Raw genomic sequence first — 27,843 nt, 5'->3', positions numbered from 1 at the left:
TTCTTGCAACTGTTGAATTCCTTCTAAAGACACATATTTTAAACAGAGCTGAGCAGCTGGATGCAGTCACTTTGTTGACCTTTTTTTTTAATTTTGACAAAAGTCTTAATTTACCCACAATTCATTGTGCCAAAGTCCCTCTTAAGATGCCAAGAACTTAAGTGTTTTGTGCAGCAGATGACTTTAGACGTCTGTCTGAGGTTTATAACTATCTGCCACAGTCGAAGTCTTCTGTTTGTGTAAAACCAGCCACAGAGCTTTTTTTTTTTTTTTTAATTCTGATTTCAGCCACGTTCATTTCTGGTTCTGAATCAGATTTTTTTTTAAATGTAAACTCAGTGTGAACAGACAGAATGAACTTTCCTAAGCCCCGCCCCATTTTGTTCCAAGAGAGAGGCAGAGTCCCACCCCTTGCTTGTGCCCCATGTGACCTTATTTTGGAGAGATGGTCCACGGCGAGAGACACAAATGTTGTTGTTCCCATTTGAATTGTGCCATTAATAACACGTGTCGATTGTCAATTTAAAATATGATTTTGCAAGACAAGAAAGTAGCAATTTGTCATAAGTTTGTCGTAGTTTAATTTTGTGTGAAACTGCTCATTGTACTATACTGTTAGAGCTGTCACACTATCAGAGTTTTACTACATGATTATCGTGGCTAAAAGAATTCACAATAACAATATGTTATAATGATATTTATAGAAAAATCATTACCTCTTTACCTCGTGTTTTGTCTTTTTTTTTTCTGGCAAATGAATCACACAAAGAACGAGTGTAGGAAGGTGAAGAGAGAGTCTGTGACCATAACGCTGCAAAATGGTATAAAAAGTGCAAGACATGCTGTATTATTTACATATTTATATATATATATATTTTAAATATCACGGTAATCACTAATACTGATACATTTTGAAGCCTGACTACATGTAACAGGATTATGTAATCGAGATACAAAAACAAGGTAACTATTCCATTACAGTTACAGAAAAAAAAACCCAATCTGATTATAGTTACAGTTTAGTGACAATGGGGATTAATTAGCAGAATTATAATTTGAAAGTTCATTTAAAATAAAGAATAATAAACTACCATGTGCAGAGTGCACACAGTACACAACCACACTGGTCTCAGTGAAACCAGCTGATCTGACAGTCAGTTTATTGTCATGGCTTCGAGTGACAAAATGCTTCACGGGGTGGAAATTTCGACATTATTTTGTCTTTAAATTTAGAAAAGAGGAACAACATCACAGTACAGTGACAGTTCTTCCTTCAGCTGCCTACAGCAAATACTGTCATCATCCAGAACCTCACCAGCTAACTGAAAATAACATGTACAGGTCAGAACCACTGCTAATGTTAGCAACACGGAAAGTGTTAGTTAACAGTTAGCTAACCTGTCGATATGACTACTGAATAATATCGTGGGACTGTAGATGATAATGTAAAAACAGAAGCTTCAGACCTGAATCACTTTATGTCAGTTACTTGAAGTTTGAGTGTAAAGTGCATTTAAATGTAACTATCGTTAGTAATCTAAATCATCATATTAGGCCAAACAATGACACTGTTTGGTACTGAGGTAATCCAAAAGGACAAAAAAGTAATCAAGTTACATTACTTTAAAATTATGATACTTGAATTGCATGTTTTAATACGTAATCAGAGTACATTTCTAAAGTAACCCTCCCAACCCTGGTCATTAGTGACACAATTCAAACGACCAAAAAAAATATTTGTTTCTTGCTGTTGACTTCTGTTGGTACCCGGTGGAACCTCGGTCAACTTTCTTATTTCCTGTTTCCTGTTCTCAGACGTGTTCCGTGTTCGGCTCGTCTGTGTTGAAAAGACAACTAAATTTTGAAGATAGTTAAAAGATGTTGCTGGGTCACTTGTAAAAGCAACATATAGTCACATCTTTAGCTAATGTTAGCAAAATGCTAGCTAACTAGATAGCTAAGTAGTGATGTTGGCCTACATTAGCTAGCTAGCTAGCTAGGTAGTGTTTTGTTAACATTAGTTGTCACATATAAATGGCTAGCTTTTTGCATTTGCATTTTGCTGCAGAACAAAACGCTAAATAACCATCTAGTTGTCACTTGAAGTAAGCCTAAATTAGCTAGCTAATTAGCCAGCTTTTTGCTAACATTAGCTAACTTAAGATGTGACTGTATGTTTAGGGTGACCAGATGGCCTGAAAAATTTGGGGATCGTCCCTAATTACAAGTAGTTGTCCCAAACACTGACTGTTGTAGGAACAGATCATTTGAACAAATGTGAATTTGTGAAAATATTCTGATCAAATCAGTTGTGTAGGCGTTAATTCCTGCTTTTAGTTATTAAAATTGTCCTGTTCATTTTTGTTGACTATGTATGAGTATTATTGATCTATTTTTACATGTCAGTTGCTCTGATTGGATTATCAACATGTCATCCTTACAGACTGTTTGATCTTCTTAATATTAATAACAAATTATTCTTCTGACCCATTCTCATCTTTTTATCCTATCTATATAAAAATGTCGCTTTTACAGGTCCTCTACCAACATCTTTTAACCATCAAGGTATTTTTTTCTTGTTTACAACCTGAACAAGGTAGCAGATAAATACAGGAAACAGGAAAGGAGGAAATGGGCCAAGGTTCCAAAAAGGGGCGGGACTTCAGAAGGGTCAATTCATGCGACTTTTACGTCACTCACTCACCTGTCAAATGAAGTTAAAAGTAGCTGCTGAAAATCCTGAAATCTTGGATTAAATCACGTCACGATCCCACACACACCTCCAGACAGATGTAAGCAGCCGTTTCGCCACAAAAACCCATAATTAAAATTTTGTGTTTCTGTCTCCTCGTTCTCACCTGCTCATGAATTTACTGGCTTCTGCTGCACATCAACTTATAAATCAGACCTCAACTCATAAACGCTGACTTTAATGGCCTCCGTGTTCACTGCCTTACCGCGTGTGACGTCTTTGCTATTGTTCTTTTGCACTCGTGGGTCGTTTCAGGACTCTGAACAGTTCACTGGAATTGTGCCACATTTAAAAAATAATGCAAACACCCAAACAAAACAAAACAAAACAAAACAAAATCAGATCTAAGTGATAAATCAGAGCACTGGAGCTTGCAGTGTGAATGTAGCCTTTGTCACTGATTTACTTTTGCATAAGATATCCTTTATGCATTTGTTAAAAATATCACAGAGCAGCATATTGTTTTGAGCTGACCAGACCTGACTGATTTAATCTGATATAAAAATAATTTCACGTGTCATTGAATTGTAAACAAACACAATAAACCAGAACATGGTATTACAGGAAGTGTCTGTCAGGATTATTTAAGAATAATCACATTTGTTTGCATTGTGTCTTGTTTTCATATCTTTTCCTTTCACTCTCTGTGATTTAACGATGATAAATCTTTGGTTTGAAATGTGCTTCACCTCTGATTTATTTCTCTTCTGCATCAGTTTGGTCGTCTGATGAGAGACGCACGCAGCTTTAACTTGTATCTGAAGTTTGAAGTCACATGTTTTGGACAGATTTTTTCCAGAGGTTCAACTGCAGCACTCACAGAGGGCCTCAACACCAGTTGGCCCCTCTGTCTGTCTGTCTGTCTGTCTGTCTGTCTGTCTGTCTGTCTTCTCAGAGGAATGCACATTCAATGTTACCACCAGGAGAAGAAGAAGAAGAAGAAGAGGGCAGAGAGAGCAGACAAAGATAACGAATTTCAAGATGATTTAGTAAACAGTGGCATCAGCTGTAAACCACACGACATTTTCCAGCTGTGCGGTCCATACTTATTTTGTATATATTTTTACACAGATCTGTCAGTGCTGCCTTAAAATGTCCGACACCAGGAATGCTAACATTCTTGTTTATGTCTTGCGTTGTGGCGGCTGTGGGCACTGGCTGAGCTCGTGGTGTAATGGGCCCACATGCGTTTGGAACGGGTGGACTGACTTATTTCAGCTCTGCACTTATTCCTTTATTAACACGTTTATTTTAGTGTCTCTGTCTGTTTTCACCAGATAATCAGTTTTATGGATGGATCTATCTTCTGTTTGTGTTCTCTACATCATTCATATTGGTTCTTAAAGGGACAGTTCAACCCAAAATTAAAATGTAAAGGGACTAAATGGTGGTCAAAGTGCCAAAAAACAGTTTCTCTTTCAGTTACTCAAGGTAATGCACAGACCTTGTTGTGAGCAGTTTCATGTAGGAACTACTTTCTTTCTGTTAGAAAGAAGTAGGTCGGTGGACTTTTCGAAAGACGTAAAACGTGGTAAACAGAATTCCCTCTGTAGAGTTTCCCCTTAAGATTTTCATCTTGATTTGTACCCCTCAAACATAAAACTAAAGAAAGAAAGAATGAAGAAATAATACATTCTTATAGACGTGTGCATCTTCGAAGCCAAACAGCTTATTGCTGTTTATTGGAAGAAAACAAATAGATCAAGTATCAAAGAACAGACAAAAGAGAAAGTAACTTGTAACATATTGAAAAACAGACAAAAAGTGGGGGAAAAAAAGTGAAGTGAAACCTTTTATTACATTCCTCAAAAATGCAAGCATTAGAAATACCCTGATGTAAGGCGAACATGTCATACTTCCTCAGAGAAAGTTGTATATAATCACCATAGAGACAAGAATGACATTGAGAGTACTGCCTACTCTAATAATTTTCATGTAATGTTTCCTTTTTTGTTTGTTTGTTTGTTTGTATTTATTTCAGTACTTTTGTGTTTTTTTGTGTTCATGTCATGCATTAATCTTTTGTTGGTTAGTTAGTGTTTTGTTTTTGTGCTATTGGAAAGAGTCTGGGACAGCAGGGAGGGGTGACGGAGAATATTGTTTGCCTCTGTCATTTGTACTGATAAAAGAAGACTAAGAAAGAAAAGAAAGTAGTTCCAGTAGATTCTAAAGTAGTTCTAGTAGATGCTGCCGCATAAACAAAGTAGTTCCTACATGATGCTGCTCACGACAAGGTCTGTGGATTGTCTTGAGTTGCTGGGTCATGATTTTAGGGGTTTTTAAATGCTTTTAGCACCACAATCCCAGTGTCATCTAGTCCTGTTGTATTGTAAAGAAGTCAGACATTTGTACAGCTGAAATCTCCAAACTTCTGCAACTTACAACAAGAAAATCTAGACAAATAAAAAGCACTACAGGCCGGAGGAGAAATGTGTATTTTTGATTTTGGGGTGAACTGTCCCTTTAAATCTAGCAAAACTCTGCTGTTGCTAAATTTGACCTCACAATTGCTCAGCGTACGTTGCAGCAAGACGATCACAGTGATTTTCTCCGAGGTTTCTTCACTCTCAGGCGCTGCAGAGGCTCTGTGCTGTAAATATAAATATCTGAGGACCCCTCAGTCGACCACATCGCCTAACAAGATGTCAAACACACTTCTGTTTATGGGAACAAGGTTAAAATAGATGTCTTTTAGTCAGAGGTGGGAAGTAACTAAGTAGAAATACTTTTAAAAAATACTTTTCCAGGTATCTGTGTACTTTACTTGAGTATTTCCTTTTCTGACAACTTTTTACTTTTACTCCCTACACTTAAAGACAAATATCTGTACTTTCTACTCCTTGGATTTTCAAAACAGGCTTGTCAGTTTCATTTTTAAGGTTTTGTTGGGAAAATCAAGAGTGATTTCACAAGACAATTTCACACAGACATAACAAGATGAAAAGATGTCACTAGATGAAAAACTAACACGATGAAAAAGATGTAACAAGACAAAAAATAAAGTAAAATACATAACTAGATGAAAGACAACATAAAAGAGATAGAAGATGAAAAACGACATAAAAGGTGTAACAGAACTAAATACAATGTACAAAGACACAACAAGGTGAAAAACAATGTAAAAGATAGATGAAAAATTATTTAAAATACGAAACAAGATGAAAAACTAACAAGACAAAAAGACATCATGCTAAAAACTACATAAACGACATATCAAGATAAATATATATATATAAAAGATGTAACAACTAAAAACAACGCAAAAGACATAGCAAGACAAAAACAGATATGAAAATCAATACGAAAAACTTCATACAAGATGTAACAAGATGAAACAGACAGAGGGAGAGAAGGAGGGGTTCAGTTAACTTTGTACAGAACCAGCCAGTAAAAACGTCCATCAGAGGGCGACTTTTCTCATTTTTACTTTGTTTACATTCAGAGCCTGAACTTTTTCACTTTTATTGCAGTACTGAAGTTGAATTTGTACTTTTATTTGAGCCAGAGTCCTTTGTTACACAAATATCTGTAACCTACTTTTACTTCATTACAGGATGTTTGTACTTCTGCCTCCTCCGGTTTTAGTTCTGGTTGCTCAGAAAATCACCACATGAAGGAAAGTGAAAAATTATTATAAAATACTCTGGATTTGTCTACAGCTGAGTAAAACTTATTTTAATTCAAAACAAAAGAAATGGCAACTGTTTATGTGGGTTATTTTGTAAGTAATGACTGGATTTAGACCGAAATAAGTCTTAACAGAGCTGATATGATCCTTGTACATCCTGTAGGTGTTTATGAGAAGCAGTGTCATGGTGAAATTACTGCATCACAGACAAATGTTCAGTGATTTCCACAACTCAGTGAAATCCCACAGAGGTTTTCAGGCAAAACAAGTTAGTTTCAGTTTACCGTTGTTGTGTCAGTAAAGGGAAGCAGAGGGAGAGAGAAAATGAAAGGAGCTTGGGTCATTGGTTTCACTCTGCCCTCTGTTACCCTCATATAAAAAGTACTACTGAGGGACAGTTACCATGTTAGTCCTGCACAGAGTCAACAAACCTCCTCTGACATGGAGAAGTGGAGACAGTGGGGCTGAAGAAAAGCCCAGACTAGACTGTTTCATCCATTACAGGTAACGTAAAACTATATTTACAGTTTCATTATGAGTATTAGAAACATTGATACCACTATACAGATACTGCAAGTTGACTGCATTTATATTTTAATATGATTTGTTTAGCTGAATACGAGTCTGCACTGTTGTTGGTTACCATATTAAGACTTTATGTTGCGATTCACACATAAAAAAGGTGAACTTCGGGGGCCTGTAAAATAAACACTGACCCCATTTTAAGAGAAGAACGTAAAACAGAGATAATCTGGACAATAATGTAAATATCAAACATTACAGGAAAAGACTATTTTAAATAACTGCATTATTTTGGCTTATAATTAATAATATTTTCATCTAGAACTCATCTGGTATATATTTTAAAGTTAAATATCAGTTGAAAGCACAAAAAATGCAGATTGTAAACAAATTAATAAATATAGGGGAGACTAGGGGCAAGTGTAACAAGGGCCAATTGTGACCCTCAATTCCTCCAATCAGCAACAAGCTAGTGTGATGACATGTACTCTGCACATGCTCAGTGGTATTCTCTCCGAGGAGCAAAAATTGAGGTACAAAAGTTACTTTTTGGATACTCAGTATTTATTTTTCTCCACGATGTCTAGATTAATTTTTATCTCTAGGTTATTGATTAAAAATTAACATGAACAAACTATGCTAATATGGGTGTGGCTAGCTAGCATATGAGATTTTATCATGGCCATAAGATTAGGGGAATATGATTCAATGTAAGCACCTTGTTTGTCTGCGTTGTCAAAAAAATAAATATATTTCACTCAATTTAAATAGAAAATTACTTCAAACTAAATTCAAAGAATTAAAATCTAGTTAACTCTAGAATATATTTCTGCAAAACATAGAAACAAATCTTTGGTGTGATGCATACAATGCCTGACATCTAACAAAATCTGAAACATACAGAAAAAACTTAACAAGATTACATACAACAGTAATGTGATTACTTTGAGGTGCACTTTTATTTGAAATACAGTGGATTAATGTCACTTATTTTTCAGTTTTTCATTGTCTCCTTCAAGGGGGTGACTGTAATTCTGACTCTTTGCATTAATTTGAATATTATAGTCTTGTCCTTATTAGTGAAAATATATCAATTGAATTATTAATTAGTGCACATTTATGTTTCTAATATCAAAAGATGACTAGCGTATTTCAAGTAATCTGTGAGTTATGAATGAAAATGTAAAAAATGTTATATTTGCCCCCGGTCTCTGTAGAAAAAAAATATAAAGAAAGAAAAGAAAACAAAGGTATTAAACTACAAAATGACGTCCTAGCGTCCAGTTTAAGAGATAGAATGCATAACTCGCTGTCTAGCTTCATTTATATGTTAATTAAATTGCAGAAATTTGCATTTGTTTGTTTATTTTTTGATAATTTACAAACAATGTGATCTCATTTGTGTGAGTGCAGCGCTGGAATGTGTTCGGTGCGGAGCGTGCAGGACTGGGGAGGAATGCCTTGGTCACGCCCCCCTCCTCCCGGGCGTCCAATCAGGGGGCAGGGACGGTTTCAAGGCGCCCGCGGAGTCCCAACCGTAGAAAAACAAAGCCTCGGATAACAACAAAACTCATATTTTACGTCTAAATGCGAACTGGAATCCGTTTTTTTGTGTGGAAACGGGCTGTAGCGACCGATTCTCGGTGTTTTTCGTCGCTCTCTCGGGCCTTTCCGGCGATGTTGTTTATCTGTAGTAAGGGGGGGCTTGAAACCGGCCTCCCTTGCCCCATTTCCTCGGTTGTTTTCCTTCTCTCGCCTGGATTCTCCATGTTGTTGGTGCAAGAGTGAAGACTTCGCAGCGACGGCAGAGAGGGGGGCTGCTCGGCGAGATTACCCGTAATAGTAGCGGTAAACCCGAGACGACGGAGCTGACAGGGTCTCAAATAGCCTCCAAAAAAACATATTCCAAGTGCCTTGCCCCCCCTCCCCAGGCGGACCTCCGAGAGGAGAAGAAGAAGAAGAAGAAGAAGAAGAGCGGCGGGGGAATAAAGAAAGAAACCCAGGAACAAGATAAATCCCACTCTCATCGAGGATTGTAACTGAGGCGGATGACAAGTTAGCTCGGTGAATAATTGAGTCCACTTGTCAATAGAGGCCAATGAGGGATGCCCATCAGTGCTCGGGGACAGGATTTGAGGATTTTGAGGGCTCCGTGATTGTCAGATGGAAAGTTCTGTTATCACCCAAGTGCAGAAAGAAGACGTTCAAGTGTCACCGAAAACAGGTGAGGAGAACCCTCTGCTGCGCGTGTATCTCAAGTATTATCGTACCTGCCTCATCTGATGCGGAATTATTTGATTATTTTCTGAATATTTATGAGTGTGTTATTAGGAAAGCCTGTAGTGCGCCCATTTGACAGTTGAGCGCTGCGGACGCGCGGGTTGAGGCGCATTGCCCCCCCTTTTTTTTTTCTTTACATCTGCCAAGAAAATGCGTAATATTTAGATCTAATCGGATCAAACGCGTCCCTGTGGTGTCACAAAATCATAATGTGCTCGTCTGCTAAAGATTTTTCGCTCAGAAGCTGCACCCTTACTTGTTTTCCTCCAGAGATCACCTGCAGATCTTAAAAACACACACACACACACACACACACACACAACTGTTACAATAAAACTGAAAAACAGCCTGCTCTGCTTTTATATCAGAGGAAATATTATTCTGTCCGCTTCACCACAGCTGAGTTGTGCTTATGTTTTGAATATAAGGTCAAGTATAAGTTCACAGTCTCCATTACGCACCGCCGTCCAGAGCTTAAAGCTATTGTTGATCCTGTTTTTGTCTCTTTTATTTCGCAGCGGCTGCTTTTATTGTGCAAATCTGTGTCGCTTCTTAACATGTGTTGTTGAGATTATCGCTCGGTTCTTCTCAGCGGTCTCCAAAGCGAGCTCGCTGCCGTGTATTTATGTCGATCAGGTTCCAGCTTGTTTGGCACCATCCCATATCCTACTACTACCAGGTACAGCATGAGGAGCTCGTCTGTCACCACAGGCAGCCACTACGGTACAGTGGGAACCGGGCGGTGTGCGTTATAATCTATAATCCATAGTGTTTTGATCACGTTTGTGGAGGTGGTCAGTGGTCACAGATGAGTGCGCAGCAGTGCCATTAAAGGCTGCACTGCTCCTTTCTTTGCTGTTATTTGATGAGACGGACAAACGGCTCCGGGTTCGGTGCTAAATCATGATGCATATCACAGGCTGGGGGGTGTAAAGGGGTCCGGAGTGGCTGTGGATTAACAGGAGGTGGGGGTGTATAGAAATACCAGGTGCCGCGGTGTTGACAGCGGAATGCACAAACACACCCCTCTCTGCACACGCCCATTGTAGCGCCGTTTCAAAGATTTCGTTGTTTGCACGCTCTCCTTGGGCTTGAAAGAGGCTTTGCTCATTGATTCTGCTTCACTACTTGGCTGTTAATATCCTGCATATTGTATTATTGCAGGTACTGATGCGGTGCGTTTGGACTCAGGTCATGTTTTGGGTGCAGAAAATAATTCAGTGTATTTTTTTTTTACCTTGTATGTTTTGTTAGATTCAGAGGGTTAAATGATGATGAAAACCATCTCTGTGTGGCTCTATGTGTCACTTTAACCTGCCGATCATTTTCTTGATTAACAGTTTAGTTATTTGGTCCATAAAATGGTGAAAAATCAGTATCTTCCATCTTGTTTTGTCCACAAATAAAAAAATATCAAATTTACTGTTAAAGAGGATGAAAGAAATCAGAAAATATTCATAGTTTTTTTTTGATGAACTGATTAGTGTTTTGTTTTATAAATTGTAAGAAAATGGTGATAAATTTTGTTCCATGTTTCTGATGCCTTCAAATGTCTTATTTTGCCAGAACAGAAAGATAATCAGTTAACAGTCATCAGAAAATCAGAAAATATTCACATTTGAGAAGATGAAATCAGAGGATTTGGACAATTGTTTCCTTTTAAAAAATGTCTCAAATGATCAATCAGACATCAGAATTGCAATTAATTTAACAAATGACAACTAATCAATTAATCTCAGGCTGCTACTAACAATTAAAACAATCAAACAAACAAGATGACGTTCTGAAATGTCTGGTTTTGTTTACTGTCACAGAGGACTAAGTGAATCAGAAAACATCCTTTTTTTGATCCATAAAATGTCAGAAAAAGGTGAAAAGTGTCTTTCAGTGTTTCTAAAACCCCCAAGATGATGTCCACAAATGTCTTGTTTTGTCCTCAACACTAAAATATTCAGTTTAGACGAGCAAATAAATCAGAAAATATTTACATTTGAGAAGCTGAAATCAGAGAATTGGGACTTTTTTTCCCTTAAACATGACTCAGAAAGATTAATCAGTTATTAAAATTGTTGCGGTTGATTAAACAAATCAATAAATTGAATAATCATTGTAGTTCTAGAGATATATTTAGGGCTACGATTGATCAATCAATCAGTTATGATTATTTAAGAAAAAAGTCCAAACTGTGATTTCAGCTTCTTAAATGTGAATATTTTCTGGTTTCTTTACTCCTCTGTGACAATAAACTGAATATTTTTGGGGTGTGGACAAACCAAGACATTTGAGGACGTCATCTTGGACTTTAGAGAACAGTGATTGACATATTCTTTTTGTTTTTATATCTCAGACAGGACTAAAGAAATGAGAAAGTATTCACATTTTTTTAGCAACTAGATTAGTTGTTTGGTCTATAAATTGTCAGAAAATGTTGGAAAATGTCAATCAAATGTCTGGTTTTGTCCACAACTACAAAATAAACAGTTTATTGTTACAGAAGAGGAAATAAACCAGGAAGTATTCACATTTGAGAAGCTGAAATCAGAGAATTTGGCCATTTTTTCTTTAAAAAGTGACTCAAAATGTTTAATTGAGTATCAAAACTGTTGACAACTACTTGATAAATCAAATAATTGTTGCAGAACGATATATTTAGGGCTGCAATGATCTAAAATCTCTGATCCCAGCTAGTTGAACAAATATGGATATTTTTTATTTTATTTTACCTTTATTTAACCAGGATGTCCCATTGAGATTCAAAATCTCTTTAACAAGAGAGACCTGGCCAAGGTAGCAGCCAATCACAACATATTAAATAGAAATCTGAAATAAAACCCGTAATTTTCTGAATATTTTTGAGTTGTGGGCAAAACAGGAAACACCGGTCAACATTTTCTGCCGTTTTCTACCATTTTATAGATCAAACAACTAATGGATTAATCTGGAAAATATTCAACAATGAAAATAACCATGAGTTGCAGCCCTGGTGATCTGTTACATCCAGGATTTGTGTGCAGGATTAATCCTCTGCTGTCTTCCACATGCAGGACTGATCTAATGTATGTGTTATGTCATACATGGCCGATGCTGCCTTCCTGTGGGAAATCAATAGGCTGACTTACACTGACGGGATTCACGGGTCACGTGGGTTGTATTGATTATTGTATCTTAATATTTTCAGAAAGAAAAGTCTCCTGGAGTAAATGAAGGACATCTTGATGTGTCCTTTTGTTTCTTAAACATGCTGTTGTGTAACCGGTGTTGTCTGCATCGCGTCTTCTTCAGAGGGTCAGTGTGAAAAAGAAAAAGAGAAAAAAAAAGTATAAACCCCTGACCGTACAGTTGGCTGGCACACTTCTGGCTGTTGATCAACAGTTCCTCTTTCCCGTGAAGCGTGTTTACGTTCTGTGATGGTGGCACCGTATTGATGGCCATAAATGTCTGCATCTGTTTGCAAGTCCTCACACGAAACACACCGGAGGAGACTCGCAGGAATGTTTTCCTCCCTTTCCTTTCTTTCTTTCTTTCTTTCACCACGGCACAAGTCTCGTATGGGGCTGGGACACTCATGGTTTCAGAGGCCGATCAAAGACCTGCACAGAGCGCTGAGGTGTGACTGCATGTCCAGCTCACTGCCTGTCTGTCTGCCTGCCTGTCTGTCTGCCTGCCTGTCTGTCTGCTCTGGCTGTAGCTCCAGGCAGCCCTGAGATGTCTTGGAGTTTAAAATGGTTGGAATGTTTTCTGTCTGTGTTTTCTGTTGAAGGTACTGCTGAAAAGTGTGGGTTTTCCCGCCCTCTGTGATTATATAACATGTACCAGCCATTTCCAGCAGCAGCAGCAGCAGCAGCAGCAGCAGCGGCACAGGCAGAGGCAGAGGCAGAGGCATTAAAAACAGATTTCATGTGCGGGCTGTGCCATCCCTGTGGACAGATGGATGGTGCCTTTAGCAGAGGAGAGAATCACTCTATATGTTACAGGCAGCTCATACCTAATTATACGGAATTACCTTTATAAACCAATATATGTGATCAGTTTTAATATTTTATTTTCATTTCTGTATCAAGATTTGTGTTGTGTGTTGAATAAAAAAGATTATATTATATGTATCGGACCAAGGCTGCAGCTAATTATTATTTTAATATCAATTAATCCTTTATAAATTCTTTGTAAAATTTCAAAGAAGTGCTAAATGCAGAGCTGCAATGATTTAACAGTTAGTTAAATTAATCAGCAATAATTTTGATAAGTGATTAATCAGTTTGAGTAATTTTTTTTTAAGAAAAAGAAGTCAGAATTCTCTGATTCTAGCTTCTCAAATGTGAACATTTTCTGTTTTATTTGCTGGTTTCTAATATTAAACTGTATGTTTTTGAGTTGTGGACTAAACGAGACATTTGAGGGTTTGCTGACATTTTACAGACCAAACAGACGGCTTCAGATTGTGTCTTTTGTCCAACAAACGGTCCAAAACCCAAAACCTCTCAGGGATGGACACTGATATTTTTAAGCACTGGCCTCACGAGCCACTAAACTCATAAATTTGGTGGCCAAAGTAAATGTTTAGTGGCCCAAATGCAAATTTACATAAAAAGAATACAGAATAGGCAGTTTAATACAACTTAACACAGCCTTCCTTAACTGTGACACCGATATAGCTGCAACTAATGATTATTTCCATTATCGATCAATCTGTCGATCATTTCCTTAATGAATTGATTAATTGTTTGGTCCATAAAATGTCAGAACATGCTGAAAATGTTTGGTCACTGTTTTTTCCAGAACCTGAGCGAGTTCCTGAAACGTCTTGTTTTGTCTACAACCCAAATATGTTCAGTTTACTGAAGTAGAGGAAACAGAAAATATTCACATGTGAGAAGCTGAAATCAGTGAATTCAGATTTTTCTTCTCATAAAAATGACTCGAAATGATAAATCGATCATCAAAATAGTTGGCGATAAATTTAATAATTGGTCAGTAGTCAAATAATTGTTGCATCTCTTGACATTTGTGACACTTTTCCCACGAACTGTGAGGTTCTCAGTTAACTGATGAAACTGACGACACGCTGCAGCATGTTACCTCCTTAGATTCTCGCCACTTAAACTCGCTCCTCGGTTTTTGTTGTTGTTTTGTTTTTTTCTGTGAGGATCATGTTAGCAGTTTGAGTCGGCTCAGTAAACCTAAACTTCAGCGGCTCCGACACTCCGTCTATAACTGGCTGAGGACGAGTAATGTTTGCTGTTTTTAGAGAATCTTGAACTAAAAGGCATGAAGGAAGCTGGATGTTTGCTTCTTCTATCCTCTAACCTGCGTAAAGTGTCTTTTAATATCAAGAAGAGCAATTTATTAGTAAAAAATCTTCTTATTATTATCTAGGGCTGCACAGTATGCTTAAAAAAAGTCATATTGTGATTATTTTGACTGAAATTGCGATTGCAATAGTTGAACAAGAATTTTAGTTCATGTCGTCTCTGCAGCACTACAGTATTTTATTTTAATACTATTTTCTACATTTTTCCTCAAAAAATTGTGTTTTGGTTCTGTGATTTGGATTTTGCACTTGGCCATATTGTGATTTCAGTAATATTGTGATTAATTGTGCAGTCCTGTTATGAACTATTATTAACTGTAAAGTTGGAGTAGACCTGCAACTGATTATTTTCATATTTAATTAATCAGTCGATTCTTTTCTTGATTAATTAGTTAATAATTGTTGTTGATCAGTGTTTCCCAAAGCCCAAGATGATGTCCTCAAATGTCTTGTTTTGTCCACAAACTATAGATTTTCAAATTATTGATACAGAAGACTAAAGAAACCAGAAAATATTACCATTTAAGAAGCAGGAGTCAGAGAATTTTAACATTTCTTCTTAAAAAATCACTCAAACGAGTAATCAATTATCATGGTTGGCGATAATTTAATAATCGATTAATATATATTGACATATTTAATGTCAAACCCTGAGTCTTCATTTTATCATAAATGACCAAGAAAAGCAGCATTTTCTTACATTTAGGAAGCTGAAACTAACAAAACTGACATTTTTGCTTGAAAAATGACTTGAACGATCGATCGGTCCTCACGAATCGACTAATCGCTCGCAGCTCTACGTGTGACGTGAGTTGTCGGCGTGTGATTCAAGGCCCCGCTTCGTGTTTCCATGTCGACAACAAGCAGTTTGACTCATGAAAGTGTCTCTTTCTCTGTGCTGAACAGGCCAGGTGAGCCGGTCTGCCCTGAAACAGCCCCGGAGTTGTAACATCTTCAAAGCGCTCTTCTGTTGCCTCCAAGCTCAGGATGGCCCCAAACCACCGTCGCCACTACCGCCACCTTCCCAGCAGGCCTTGCTGGAGTCACAGGAAAATGGGACGGTTGTCAAGGTAACACTATTCTCATTCCAGCAACATTTCACACCACTGAAAACAATTCAAGGACCTCACTCCAGTCCTGCCTTTATTTTTGTTTATTTAAGATTTTACTTCCTCGTCGCGCCCACACACACGCACACACACACACACGCACGCACACACACACACACACACACACACGCACACACACACACACAAACACGCAATTACACACGCACACACACACGCACACACTCTGCAGCCATAAAAGAGGAGGTGTTTGAACAGTTCAGCCATCTGCAGGAATAAACTAAACACTCGGTTGTAAAATTGTGCTTATTATTGTCTTCAAGCATTATTTTCTCTACAACTGCGCACTAAAACCACCACTGCACCTGCTCCGAACATCTTGAAAGCTCACCGCAACTGTCTGCGGATATGGAGCCACTTTGATGTTCACACTTGATCCCCAACGGGAGATAAGAACGACAGAGCGACTATCAATCCTTTAGGCAGACGGCGCGAGCGACCGGAGAATGGCGTATTGTGTGCCTTGTAATTGCTGAGGTGGAGGAAAAGAAGGGGGGAAAAAAAAAAAATAAAGCCTTGAGCGCCTGCTGCACACGGCCGGCCACGCTGGTGAACGCTGTCATAGTGATTAGAGCTTCAGTACCATGTAAGGGGCATTTTAATGAGATGCCATGTTTGTTCACATTGAGGAGTGTCCTCCAGCGTCAGGAGCAAACAGGAAGCAGAATCTGCAGGGCCCTGCTTATTGTCTGACAGGCTCCCGCTGAAATAAAAACTGAATTAAACGTTTGTTTGCGTCGACGGGGTTCTGTTGCGTTAGGTTTATTGTTTAGCTGATGAAAGGCGCATGTTGTTGCTCGTGGATATTGTGTTTCTCAGTCTTAAATTGCCTTCTTCAGTGGATAAGCTGTGTACGTTATGTAATATATTAATAATTAATGTCAGTTTGCGCTGAGAAAGAGGCTGGAGTGAAACAAAATTAATAAAGGGGGAAAACTGGATATCTAAAAATGAGATCATATGAAGGTAATGTGTTCTCCCTGCTGGTGTAAAGATGCTTTATGAACGAATAAATATGCGAATCCTAAGGAGACAGAAGCCGCTACAGTAAACAGTGAAGCTCATCTACACATACGGCACACGCCCCTCCAAAACTCACTCTGAGATAATTTCCCAGAGGTGAAATCGAACGCGCTTTCGAGACTAATCATGCTCCTGAGCTATGAACGAAGCACAGGCAAGATAAATGATAGAGGTGTGTTGGACTGTACCATTAAGACAAGTCTTTATCTGTCTCCTCCTCAGCAACATGAGCCCAACCTCCTGCCTGAGGTGAACGCCCAGGACCAAGGGAAGATCTGTGTGGTCATAGACCTGGATGAGACCCTGGTGCACAGCTCATTCAAGGTACCAGAACCTGTTTGTCCTCATGCCAGTGAGAGCGTTCGCCTCACTGTAGTGTGTTTATTGTTGTTGTTTGATCCTGAAACTTGTGACGTTACGTCAGTCAGAGTGACAGCTTCCTCTCATTCACCAGAGCTAACATCAAGGAAATGATTACAGAGCTGCAACAATCAGTTTATGACTATTACTTACTGTCGATTATTATTATTTTCATCAGCAATTAAACTGTGGATTATTTCCCTGATTAAATGATTACTTGTTTGGTCCATAAAATTTCAGAAAACAGTGAAAAATGTTGATTAATGTCAAAAATACTCACACATGAAAAGCTGAAATCAGACAATTTTGACATTTTTTCTTAGAAAATCACTCAAAACGATTATCAATCATCAATTAATCAATAAATCAGCTAATTGCTACAGCTTTATTGATTTGAGAAACTGACACTTTATGCACCAAACAACTAATCAATGAACTGAGAAAATAATCAGTGAAGATAACTGTTAGTTGCAGCCCTCAAGTTAATGATTATAGATGATTAGTTGATCAATCGATTAGTTTGAACTATTAAATTAATCAGCCACTATTTTGATAATTGATTAGGGCTACAACACTGATAGTTTCAACTGTTGATAAACCTATTGATCATTTTCTCGATTAATCGATTTGTTGTTTGATTCAGAAATGTCAGAAAAATGCTCCAAGATGACGTCGTCAAGTGTCTTTTTTTTGTCCAAAACTCAAAAATATTCAGTTTACCGTCAGAGAAGTGTAAAGAAACCAGAACATATTCACATTTAAGAAGCTGAAATCAGAGAATTTGACCTTTTTTTCTTAAAAATTACTCAGTAAGCAGTGATCAGTGAATCGTTGGTGATGAATTTAAAAGTTAGCATCAACTAATTGTTGAAGCTCCAAATCGATTAACCGTCTTGAGTAATTTTTTAAGATAAAAAAATCCAAATCAAAATTCTCTGATTCCAGCTTCTCAAATGTGAATGTTTTCTGTGAATAGTTTCTTTACTTCTCTATGACAAAATAATTTATGATTAATTTAAAATTTGACAACTAATCAATTAATGAACTAATCATTACTGCTCTTATTTGATGTTACAACTAGGGCTGCAACTAATGACTATTTTTTATTGTTTATTAATCTGTTGAGTATTTTTTATCCAGAAAAAAGTCAGAAAATGGTAAAAATTTAGATTTTTCATAATTCATAGACCAATCAACTAATCAATTACCTGAGAAAATGACCAACAGATTAATCAGAAATGAAAACATTAATATGTTTTGCCTGGTCAGGTAATTGGCAGTTATGAAATCACAACAAAGACTAAAGTTAATTGTCATGTTTAATCCAAGGCTGCAGTGTCAGAAAATAATGAAAAATGTTCGATCACAGCCCAAGGTCTTTAAATGTCTCATTTTGTCTGTCTAAAACACAAAAATATTCAGTTCAATGCGATAATAAATGAAGAAAATTGGGAAATCTGTCTATTTGAGAGGCTGGAAACGGCATTTCCTGCCATTTTTGCATGAAACATTACATTAACAATCAGGTTAATCGATTTACAACATGCCTGTTTAGACAAGGGAGTTGCCAGATTTGGCATTTCACTCACCGCAGGCGAGAGGGTGAGCCTCATTGTCGAGCCCTGGAGAATAATTGTTAGTTGCAGCTTTAAATGGCCACATGTTTATTCAGATTGTATATGAACACGCCGGCAGCTCGTAGCAGCGGCGCGTCGTGATAGTTTAATAATCTGTATTAGCGTTTCTTTCTCTAAAGCCGCCCCATGTGTCCGAGGAACATCACGTAGATTACATTGTGTTTGTGTAGGCTCTACGCGCTGTGATTTATGGCAGCAGTGTGCAGTCTGGTTCTAAGTGTTCACTGTTCACTTGTTATGTAATGCCATGTGAATGTACACCGCGCGGCTCATGTGAATGAGCATGCCAACCATCTCCCTCTGTGTTCTCCCTCCAGCCTATTAGTAATGCAGACTTCATCGTGCCTGTGGAGATAGAGGGGACCACACACCAGGTAAACTACTCTGTGTGTGTGTGTGTGTGTGTGTGTGTGTGTGTGTGGAGGGGAGGGGGCTGTGTTTGTGTATGTATGTTGATGTGTTTGCAGCGGTTGCTGAGCTGAAAAGGGATGGGTCTTGTAACTGATCAGCCAGGTTTGTGCTCTGACGGGCGCACGGAGCCCTCTACTGACCAGATGTTGAACAGGGAGTCGCATGTGAAAGTGGATGCATCAGCATGAAAATGAGTCATTTCTGCTCCGCGCGTCTAAAACCTCATTAATAAGTGATACAGAACGTTTTACCGCCTCTGCGAAGATGCTGAAAACATGCTCGACTTGCACGGTGCACTGGACCGTCTTGCTCAACTTGGGCGCAGAGCCTCTCTCGTTATTGGACATGTGGAAATGTAATTAACTGAGAAATGTGATTCCTGGGACCCCATGTGCTGGGACGCGGTCCTCTGTGGGCCTCTGCCTGGTTCAAGTAATCCAGGATAGGCTGGTTAACACTGGCACGGCCTATTCTTGATTACTTGTTTCAGGAACTGGCCATTAGCAGCAAACGGATGGAAGTAATAACAAGTTGATGGTACAAATATACAGACGTTTAAATGACAGTCCTGCGGGTCGGACTACTTCCTGACTCTGTGTGTGTGTGTGTGTGTGTGTGTGTGTGTGTGTGTGTGTGTTTGTTTGTTTTTTTTGCAGGTGTATGTGCTGAAGAGGCCGTACGTGGACGAGTTCCTGCAGAGAATGGGAGAGTTGTTTGAATGTGTGCTGTTTACGGCCAGTCTCGCTAAGGTACTTCACATCATCAGATCCTGAAACAGATCCTGAAATAGATCTTCATATTTTATTCAGCGTCTCTTGTTTGATGTTTGATGTCATTTCTGATCTATCAGATGCTGTTCTGCCTTCTCTCACCTTGTAGTTCTCCTTTTTGCTGTGATAGCGGCTGCTTAACTCGCTGTTAGTCGCCTTAGTGAATCTCCTCCTCACCTTTAAAGCTTTAGTTTGTTTCTGTGCTCATCTGGAGGCCATCATCTTGGCCTCATTATAATGTAAGTTATTAGTAAGTGGAGTTTTAGGCCTAATTAAAGGGCAGGTTTTTAGTTTTTATATCATTCTGTAACTTCCTAGTACTGTTCCTTATTTGGGACTGTCAGAATTTCAATATTAAATTAAAATTTGATTGAATTTTTTTTTCCGGCGCATGTCTGAAGAAAAACTCAACACTACAAAGTCAACACAGCGAAGTTTACTGACTGTGGCGTCACAATTGATACTGTACAGACATTTATCTTTTTAAAGAAGAATTTGAGAATGAATGAATGTCAGTTGTTGGCGTGTAAAATCAATAATCTGTTGATCTTTACAAATCAAAACCTGATAGTCTCACACTGGCATAACCATCAGTATAAAATAAAAAAATAGGTTTTAAACAAAAAAGTCAAATTGAACCATGACCTTAGAATCAGAAGTCAAATCGAATCATGGATTTGGAGAATCGTGACGCCGCCAGTCTGCTACTTATCTGACTGAACTAACATAGACCAGTATAGCTGTGATTGGTTGATATCGTTATATCAGTCGGGTTCTAATAAAAATTAATTTTGACAATCATGTAAACTTGGAAGATTTTAAATTCACAAAAACACAAAAATAATTGACTTAAAATGACCAAATTTTATGCTAATAATGACTCAATAGCTCCACTGAAGTTTCCTCCTCATTCTATATGCATGAATACGACTAACACACATTTCTTCTGCATATATGAATCAAACAGTATAAAACCGCCATCTTTTGCAGTCATGTTAGATCTTGGGATGCTACAGTCACTTCCTTAAGTTTTACTGGTGCAGCTCAGTTTAGTAAACCACAAGTTTGACTCAAGGAAACTGAAAAAAAAAAAAAAACAGAACTACAGATCATTCTACGCTCTGCTTGGTGCCAGACTTTGGTCCCAGTTCTGTTGAAACCTTCGGGAGAAAACACACTAAAAGAAAAAAAAAAAGGTGACACCTGCGGATTTACTCCACAAAAGGTTCATGAAAAACAGAAAGCTTGAACAATGGAAACCGCTCAGATTTGACAGCAGGTGTTTTTGAGTCTTCAAACTGCACAAAAACATTCAAAAAGCATCATAAGTCAAGAAATAACATAGAAATAAAATACAATAAATTTTTTTTTATCATGATAGATAAGAGGAATAAAAGTGAAGAAAGGCAAAATCTTAAAATCACATACAGACCTTATATTTAACCCTGTAAAGGTTCACAGGATCACATCACAACAGAGTAAAAATACACCTTCTGTATTAATAAAACCAGCATTTTTACAAATATGTCTGTCAGTGTCTGTAACACATTTATATATCATCATGACACTGAAATGTTTTCTCTCGTTCTCTTGATTGAGACCTTGAGGTGTTAAAATCTGGAGAGTACAGAGATATAAACTTTCACTTTGGAATAAAAGGATGTTAAAATCACCTGCTCTTCTTAGAGATCGAACAGCTGGAGAGGAAGATCCGAGAAGAACATTAAAACCCAACGTATATCTGCATTTCATGACCTTTGATGCAGAAATGCTTCTAAAAAAATGAAAGGAGACACTTCAGAGATTAATAACTGAGTCATATTTCAGAATGTGCACATCTGTTTATTTCCTGGTTGATCTCCCATAAACATCAGTAGAATCCCTTCTGTCTTTGTTAGTTTCCTTGGTTTGACTTGTTAGTACAAGGGTCTGCAACCTGCGGCTCCGGAGCCAGATGTGGACCTTCAGCTCCTCTCCACTGGCTTTGGCAAAAAAAAAAAAAGATATGGAATTGAATAGTTTTTTTTTTTTTTTTTAACATTTTAATTTTGTTTTAGCAAAAAATTTGAGGAAACTCAAATGTGCAATAGATTTTTGAGTTTTGAGCCCAACTCAAACTCATAAGTTTTAAAAAGGTTTTACTACTAAACTTTTGTTCAGATAATTTATTTTTCTTCTTTACATAAGTTTGAATCTTTGTTACAAGAACATTAAAATTCCTTCTGAGGCACCAAAATAAGGATAAATCAGTTTCACGGCTCACTGTGATCAGTTTTTTTGTTTCTAAAACTCAAAGATTCAAGTTTATCTAAAGAAGAAAATTAAATCCTCTCAACTAAAGATTATAGGTCAGAAAACTTTTCTTAAACTTTTGTTTTGGGGCAAAAATGTCTGTTTTGATCATAAAGGCTGCAGACACTGAGAACATGAGAACACAAACATCCGGTCCAAACCAACGCAGATGAGTACATTTAGGACGTGTGATGCTGATTTGCTGTTAGAGTGAGTTTTCCACCATTAGGAGTGAAAGTGCTTCATTAGTCCAACCTCACCCTGCTTCTCCCCCCTTCCTCCTCCTCCTCCTCCTCCTCCTCCTCCCCTCCATCAGTACGCGGACCCCGTGACGGACCTGCTGGATCAGTGTGGTGTATTCCGGACCCGGTTGTTCCGGGAATCTTGCGTATTCCACCAGGGCTGCTATGTCAAAGATTTGAGCCGCCTGGGCAGAGACCTCCACAAAACCCTCATCCTGGATAATTCTCCTGCCTCCTACATCTTCCACCCTAATAATGCTGTGAGTTCTGATCCGCCTCCGTCAGCTGCTGAAGACGGCTTTGATGAATCAAACTTTCTTTACATCTTTCAGACGAGTTAGTGCAGGTCAGACTTCTTAGTAGATGATAATAGAGTGAAATAAACAAAATAGAAAAAAAAAAAAACTAGCTAAAATAGATTAAAAAGACAAGAATCAGAATAATACTTCTGCCTTCTTCTCAAACTCACAGAGACCTGGACACTGGGAGGAAATTAAAAGTACAACTTGTTCCTACTAAAGCCTCGATCCTTTTTTCTCAGAGCTTGATGAGAAGGAGGTCTGACAAACGAAATGATAAATAACACAAAATGAAAACAAATTATCTAATAGAGTTGAAGTAGTTGGTGAATTACTAAAATGAGCAGATTTTAGTCCTTGAGGTTCTGAGAGATGTTTTCATTATTCTGTCCTGATTAGAGCTGCAACTAATGTTTTTTTTTTTTTTGATAAATCTGCGATCTGCAGTTGAAATTTGGCACAAATCAGTGAAAAATAGTCCAAAACCCATCTGATATCAAGTTTACTCTCATATATGACAAAGAAAAGCAGCAAAGCGGAAACCAGAGAATTTCTGGTGTTTGACTAAAACAATTTATCGATAATCAGAATAGTTGGAGATTAATTTCCTGTCGTTGATTAATTGTTTCAGTTTTTCTCCTGATTCATAGAGACGAACACTTAACTTGTTTCATCTGGTTAAATTTATATTCATTTAAATACAAACTGCACCGAGGATCAGAACTGTATGAACACAACTGACCAACTGTGTGGTTAGTTAGTTAGTTAGTTAGTTAGTTAGTTAGTTAGTTAGTTAGTTAGTTAGTTAGTTAGTCAGTTGGTTAGTTAGTAAATTAGTCAACTAGTTAGTTAATCTGTCAGTCATTGAGATAGTAAGTTAAAAAGTTAGATAGTCATTTAGTCAGCTATTTTGTTAATCTCTCGTCGTTTAGTTAGTAAGTCAATTATTAGTCAGTTAGACAGCTAGTTAGTTTGTCTGTTTGACTGTTAGTTGTTTGGTAATTCAGTCATTTAGTTAGTTAATCAACTAGTTAGTTTATCTGTTAGTCATTGAGTTAGTAAGTTAATCAGTTAATTACTAGGTTAGGTAGTCAGTTACTTAATTATTAAGTTAGTTAGCCATTTAGTTAGTAGGTTAGTCAGTCAGTCAGTCAGTCAGTCAGTCAGTCAGTCAGTCAGTTAGTTAGTTAGTTAGTTAGTTAGTTAGTTAGTTAGTTTTTTACAAGACACCACGATATTAGAAAGTGTACATCTTCCAGTGCAACATATAGGAGCAAATAAAAGTAAATAAAGCAAATTATTACATTATTAAAGTGCTACTGTAGTCTCTGGGGAAACAGAAGAAAAATCCAGATTCACAAAATCAAAATCAACTGAACAGACAGTTGCACAGTTCCCAGTAAAAAGGCCAGTAGACAGACTGACCTGTCGTCCAGTTTAAACCATTATTTATTTATTTATATATTTTGATGTAAGGTGCAGTTTGTGAGTGACCGTTTGTTTTCGTCAGGTTCCCGTGGCGTCATGGTTCGACGACGTGGACGACGCCGAGCTGCTCAACCTTCTGCCTGTGTTTGAAGAACTTAGTCAAGCTGATAATGTTTACACCCGGCTGGACCAGCTCCGTGGACATTAAGCTCTCAGTGGACCTGCTCAGCTGCTGTCCTGTCGAAGCTCCAGCTCTAAAACCTCTTCAGCTACAATAGAACCGTATATCCAGAACAGATCCTCCAGTTTTCAGAGGCTGCTCTCTTTAGCCGCCGCACAAAACCCTCTGCTTAGAAAATCGTATTATCACAGGGTCAAGGAAACACCAAGCCGGAGAAACACAACGTGTTTGTCTTCAGTGAAACTATAGATTGCAATCTGAGGCCTTTTCCTCTGAACCTCAGCGCTGATATTATTGACAACCACTATTGGAAAGAGCGGGAAAGAACAACCAAAGCAGTCCCATCACAATCACTCCAGTTAGTATGAATATTAAAGTGGTTCTTTTGCCAAAGCAGAAGCCTGCCTGCCCTGACTTGACTTTTGGACATTGTGATTTTTCTTTTTTTTTTTTTATTATTATTGTGCCTTTTAAGGAACAACAACAACGAAAAAAACCATCAGCTCTTTTTTGAAATTTCCGACAGATTTTATACATTTATTGATTTCTTTTTATAGGTTGTTTTATAAGGAAATCTATTTTTTAAACGGTGAACACGGTTCTACTATGCAACCCAGTTCTGTAGTGACATGGACAGTACCTCCTGAGTAGCCAGTCAATAATTGCATTCAAACATTACTGTAGCCTTACTTACCTGTAAATGAGCAGCAAAACAAAAGTGTATTTTACTTATTTGTACTATATGAAAAAAATAATTTCTACAAAACATACAAATATACATCATTAATGGTCAGATTGATATTTGATATATTGGTTATAAGTTAAGTAAACAGGGTGAAATCTTGTGTTCGATGGTCCGTTGAAAGCAGACACACTGGAGTATGTTGGCACATAGGACGACCATAAATACCACAGTTTTCAGTCAAGGTTTAATAATAGTTCATTTGTTACTATGTTTTTTTTTTTCTTTTTCTTTTATTACTATATGACAAACAACTTGCACTTGTTTTTTTATTGACAGTGCTGAAAGTAAAAAAAAAAAAAACAAAAATCAAAACTGTGCCTTTTGAAATTCGGACAGAGAATGGTGTTCTGCCTGAAAAGAGATTTGTAGGTCTACACAGTCTGATGTGTCATGCTGAGCGTGAGAAAACACTGTCAAGAGCAAGTGTAATGCCACGTGGCTCTGGTACTTGCAGTGCAACACTTGAAAATATCAAATTTGATGTTTTTTAAGCATGTGTGAGCGTTTTTTTTTTTTTTTTCTATATTTATTGGCCAAAAACTTGTATTGTCCAGTTCTTCTTGATGCTTAACATTTTGTATCGTAATCCATTTGCCTACTTTGAGGCTGGCCTTGCGTTTAACTGTTTTATCTGTGCCTAAATAACATCCACTTTGCTGTCAAAAGTCCATGGATAATTCAAAACAAATCAAATAATCAAATACATGTAATAAAATCCAAGATTCAATCAAGCAAGAAAACTTTTTTCCATTTTAATCTCAGTACAACAGATATTTTTTAGGGGGTTTTGTTTCCTGGGTAATATGGTTTTTCTATGATGTTTTAATGTCTGATGCAATTATTGCCTGCATGTTAACAATGAATTTGTACCAGTTGTGATGACCAAAAGTATTTGTTTAGACAGTCACAATTTGTCTTTGTGTATCAGAAAAAAAAAAGAATCAAAAATTTGTCTACCTGATCTGACCAAAACTCTAAAAGATACGGTGCTACCAAGTTTTATTTTAAAATAAAAGTTGGTTATATTGTACTGTTTTTTTGTGTGTGTGTTTTTCTCCAGTGTGATACTAAAGGACACGTCTCTTCATTGTATAAATGTATAAAATTATTTTTCCTGTTTGTCTGCTTATACAACCATTAAGTTTCTTTTTAAACCATTAAATCTTTTTAGTTTAAAAGTCATAATGCAGGACAAAGTTTAGTTATTTCTTTTTTTAATTCCACATATCTAAATTTCTGTCTCTTCAAAATATATTTTACATAAATATAGTGGTGGTATTTACTTAACTACTGTATTTAATTTGAATACTTACATTTTACACCACTTTATATACTTCTCCATTACATTTTAGAGGGAGCTATTATACTTTTTACTCAAATTACATTTATCTGACAGCTATATTTATTTACACTTAAGATTAACATTTTTAAGAAAGAGCAAAGATAATACTGGTAAGGGTCAGCAACTCTACAACTAATAACGTAGTTCAATGAAGTTATTATTGTAGGTGTAATTAAATGTGACAGTGACAAATATACTATATATTATAGCATATATATAAGTTTTAAGAGTATATTTACATTGTGGTCTTGCTTCTTTTACTCAAGGATACTTTCCACCACTATCTGTGTGCTAACAGGCACTGATTTATCATACATTTATTTTCATAAGCAACGTTACAAGTCCACATAAAAGGAAATGTTTATATAAAACGTGTTATTTCTATGAAAGTATCGCCCGTTCCAAACAGGTTAAGTGCTGTTGCACAATGCGTCATAATGACTGACTCCTTTACACTCCTACGTATAAATTTGCATCAGCCTTGTATTCATTCCACTTTAAGCAGAAACATGTTGTGGTAAGGATAGTTGGGGTTCTGTTTCGTGAACATAGGAACAGTCCTAACCAAACTTCGCACGCTAAGACGAACAGGGTAGCAAAAATATTGTTTTGCGAATGTATGTTCTTTGATAATGGTGCAGCTAGGTCGTGTCTACAAGGGAACTCTTGATTTACGAAACTCTCGCGAGATCTGTATGTGTTGTTTCTTAATCGGGCACTTTGTAAAAACTCATTACATTTTATAATGTGACAAAGCTGTGGTTAAAATCTGGGGCAGAAATCCCTTGGTTAGAGATAGGGTAAGACAAAAAATTAAGGTTAATATTTTCACTCTCGCGACAGCTTTCGCGGACCTGTGGTTGCCTTCTAGACACGACACTAGATTTTGAGGCGGCCATTTTAGGTGTACCGGGGACATTACTCGGTGACACCACCAGGAAGTGCTTTTTAATGTAACGTTTCCGTGATGATGGCTCCCTGTAAACAATAACAAATTCGTTTCGACGTAAAATAATTAGAAAATTAACGAGCTTTATTTATGTTCATTGGCTTCGCGGACAATCGACACATTTTACCTTATAGAGTAGGGACTACAAATTTCTGGGCGTTTCCATGGTGACATCATGTGTGCTGACTGACACGTACTGTTTTGTTATTTAAAAAAAAGTAAAGCAGGAAGAAGAAAGGCTGTGAAACAGAAAGCTAACGAGAAGGCTAGGAAAGCTGAGAGGTAGGTACTTATGTTAGTGCGTATGTCCTCGGTGAACCTTAGTATTAATGTTAGCTGTAACATTTACGTCTTTATCTACTAAGAATGAACGAGACGTCGAATTGTGCTGACAGACGAGCAAACGTTAGCTTACAGTTAGCCAGGCTGCTCGTTGTAACGTTACTGGTTAGCAGCGTTAGCTGTTAATATGATAGTCACATGCGTCAAACACAGTGTTTGGCCGTCTCACCGTTGCTGGACTTCTCTTTCCTATTTTAAGCAACAT

General features: G+C 37.4%; 1 protein-coding gene across 2 annotated transcripts; it reads left to right on the top strand.

Annotated features, from left to right (window-relative positions):
• The first annotated feature begins 8,429 nt into the window (after positions 1-8,429).
• On the top strand, positions 8,430-25,862 carry ctdsp2 (CTD (carboxy-terminal domain, RNA polymerase II, polypeptide A) small phosphatase 2). 2 transcript variants are annotated; one of them, XM_084720295.1, is made up of 8 exons: positions 8,430-9,126; positions 9,819-9,861; positions 15,397-15,560; positions 16,863-16,964; positions 18,955-19,011; positions 19,705-19,797; positions 22,427-22,612; positions 24,162-25,862. In XM_084720295.1, exons 1-8 carry the CDS (start codon positions 9,001-9,003, stop codon positions 24,285-24,287), a joined length of 897 nt encoding a protein of 298 aa, XP_084576421.1. In that variant the 5' UTR covers positions 8,430-9,000; the 3' UTR covers positions 24,288-25,862. The 2 variants fall into 2 exon arrangements, with proteins under 2 accessions (XP_084576421.1, XP_084576420.1); XM_084720294.1 differs by lacking the exon at positions 9,819-9,861 and having other exon boundaries at positions 8,436-9,126.
• The last annotated feature ends 1,981 nt before the right edge of the window (positions 25,863-27,843 follow it).

This window comes from Lutjanus erythropterus, chromosome 6 (genome assembly GCF_056507025.1).
Source record: "Lutjanus erythropterus isolate fLutEry1 chromosome 6, fLutEry1.hap2, whole genome shotgun sequence".
Lineage (NCBI taxonomy): Eukaryota > Metazoa > Chordata > Actinopteri > Lutjaniformes > Lutjanidae > Lutjanus > Lutjanus erythropterus.
The sequence above is the reverse complement of the archived record's forward strand: the minus strand, read 5'-3'. Positions and strand labels throughout refer to the sequence as shown.

Bases quoted from the DNA above. Each gene is read 5' to 3' on its own strand.
- ctdsp2 (XM_084720295.1), top strand. From the start codon at position 9,001: ATGAGGGATGCCCATCAGTGCTCGGGGACAGGATTTGAGGATTTTGAG. The intron at 19,012-19,704 runs GTAAACTACTCT...TTTTTTTTGCAG, and splicing joins TAGAGGGGACCACACACCAG to GTGTATGTGCTGAAGAGGCC. The intron at 19,798-22,426 runs GTACTTCACATC...CCCCTCCATCAG, and splicing joins TTACGGCCAGTCTCGCTAAG to TACGCGGACCCCGTGACGGA.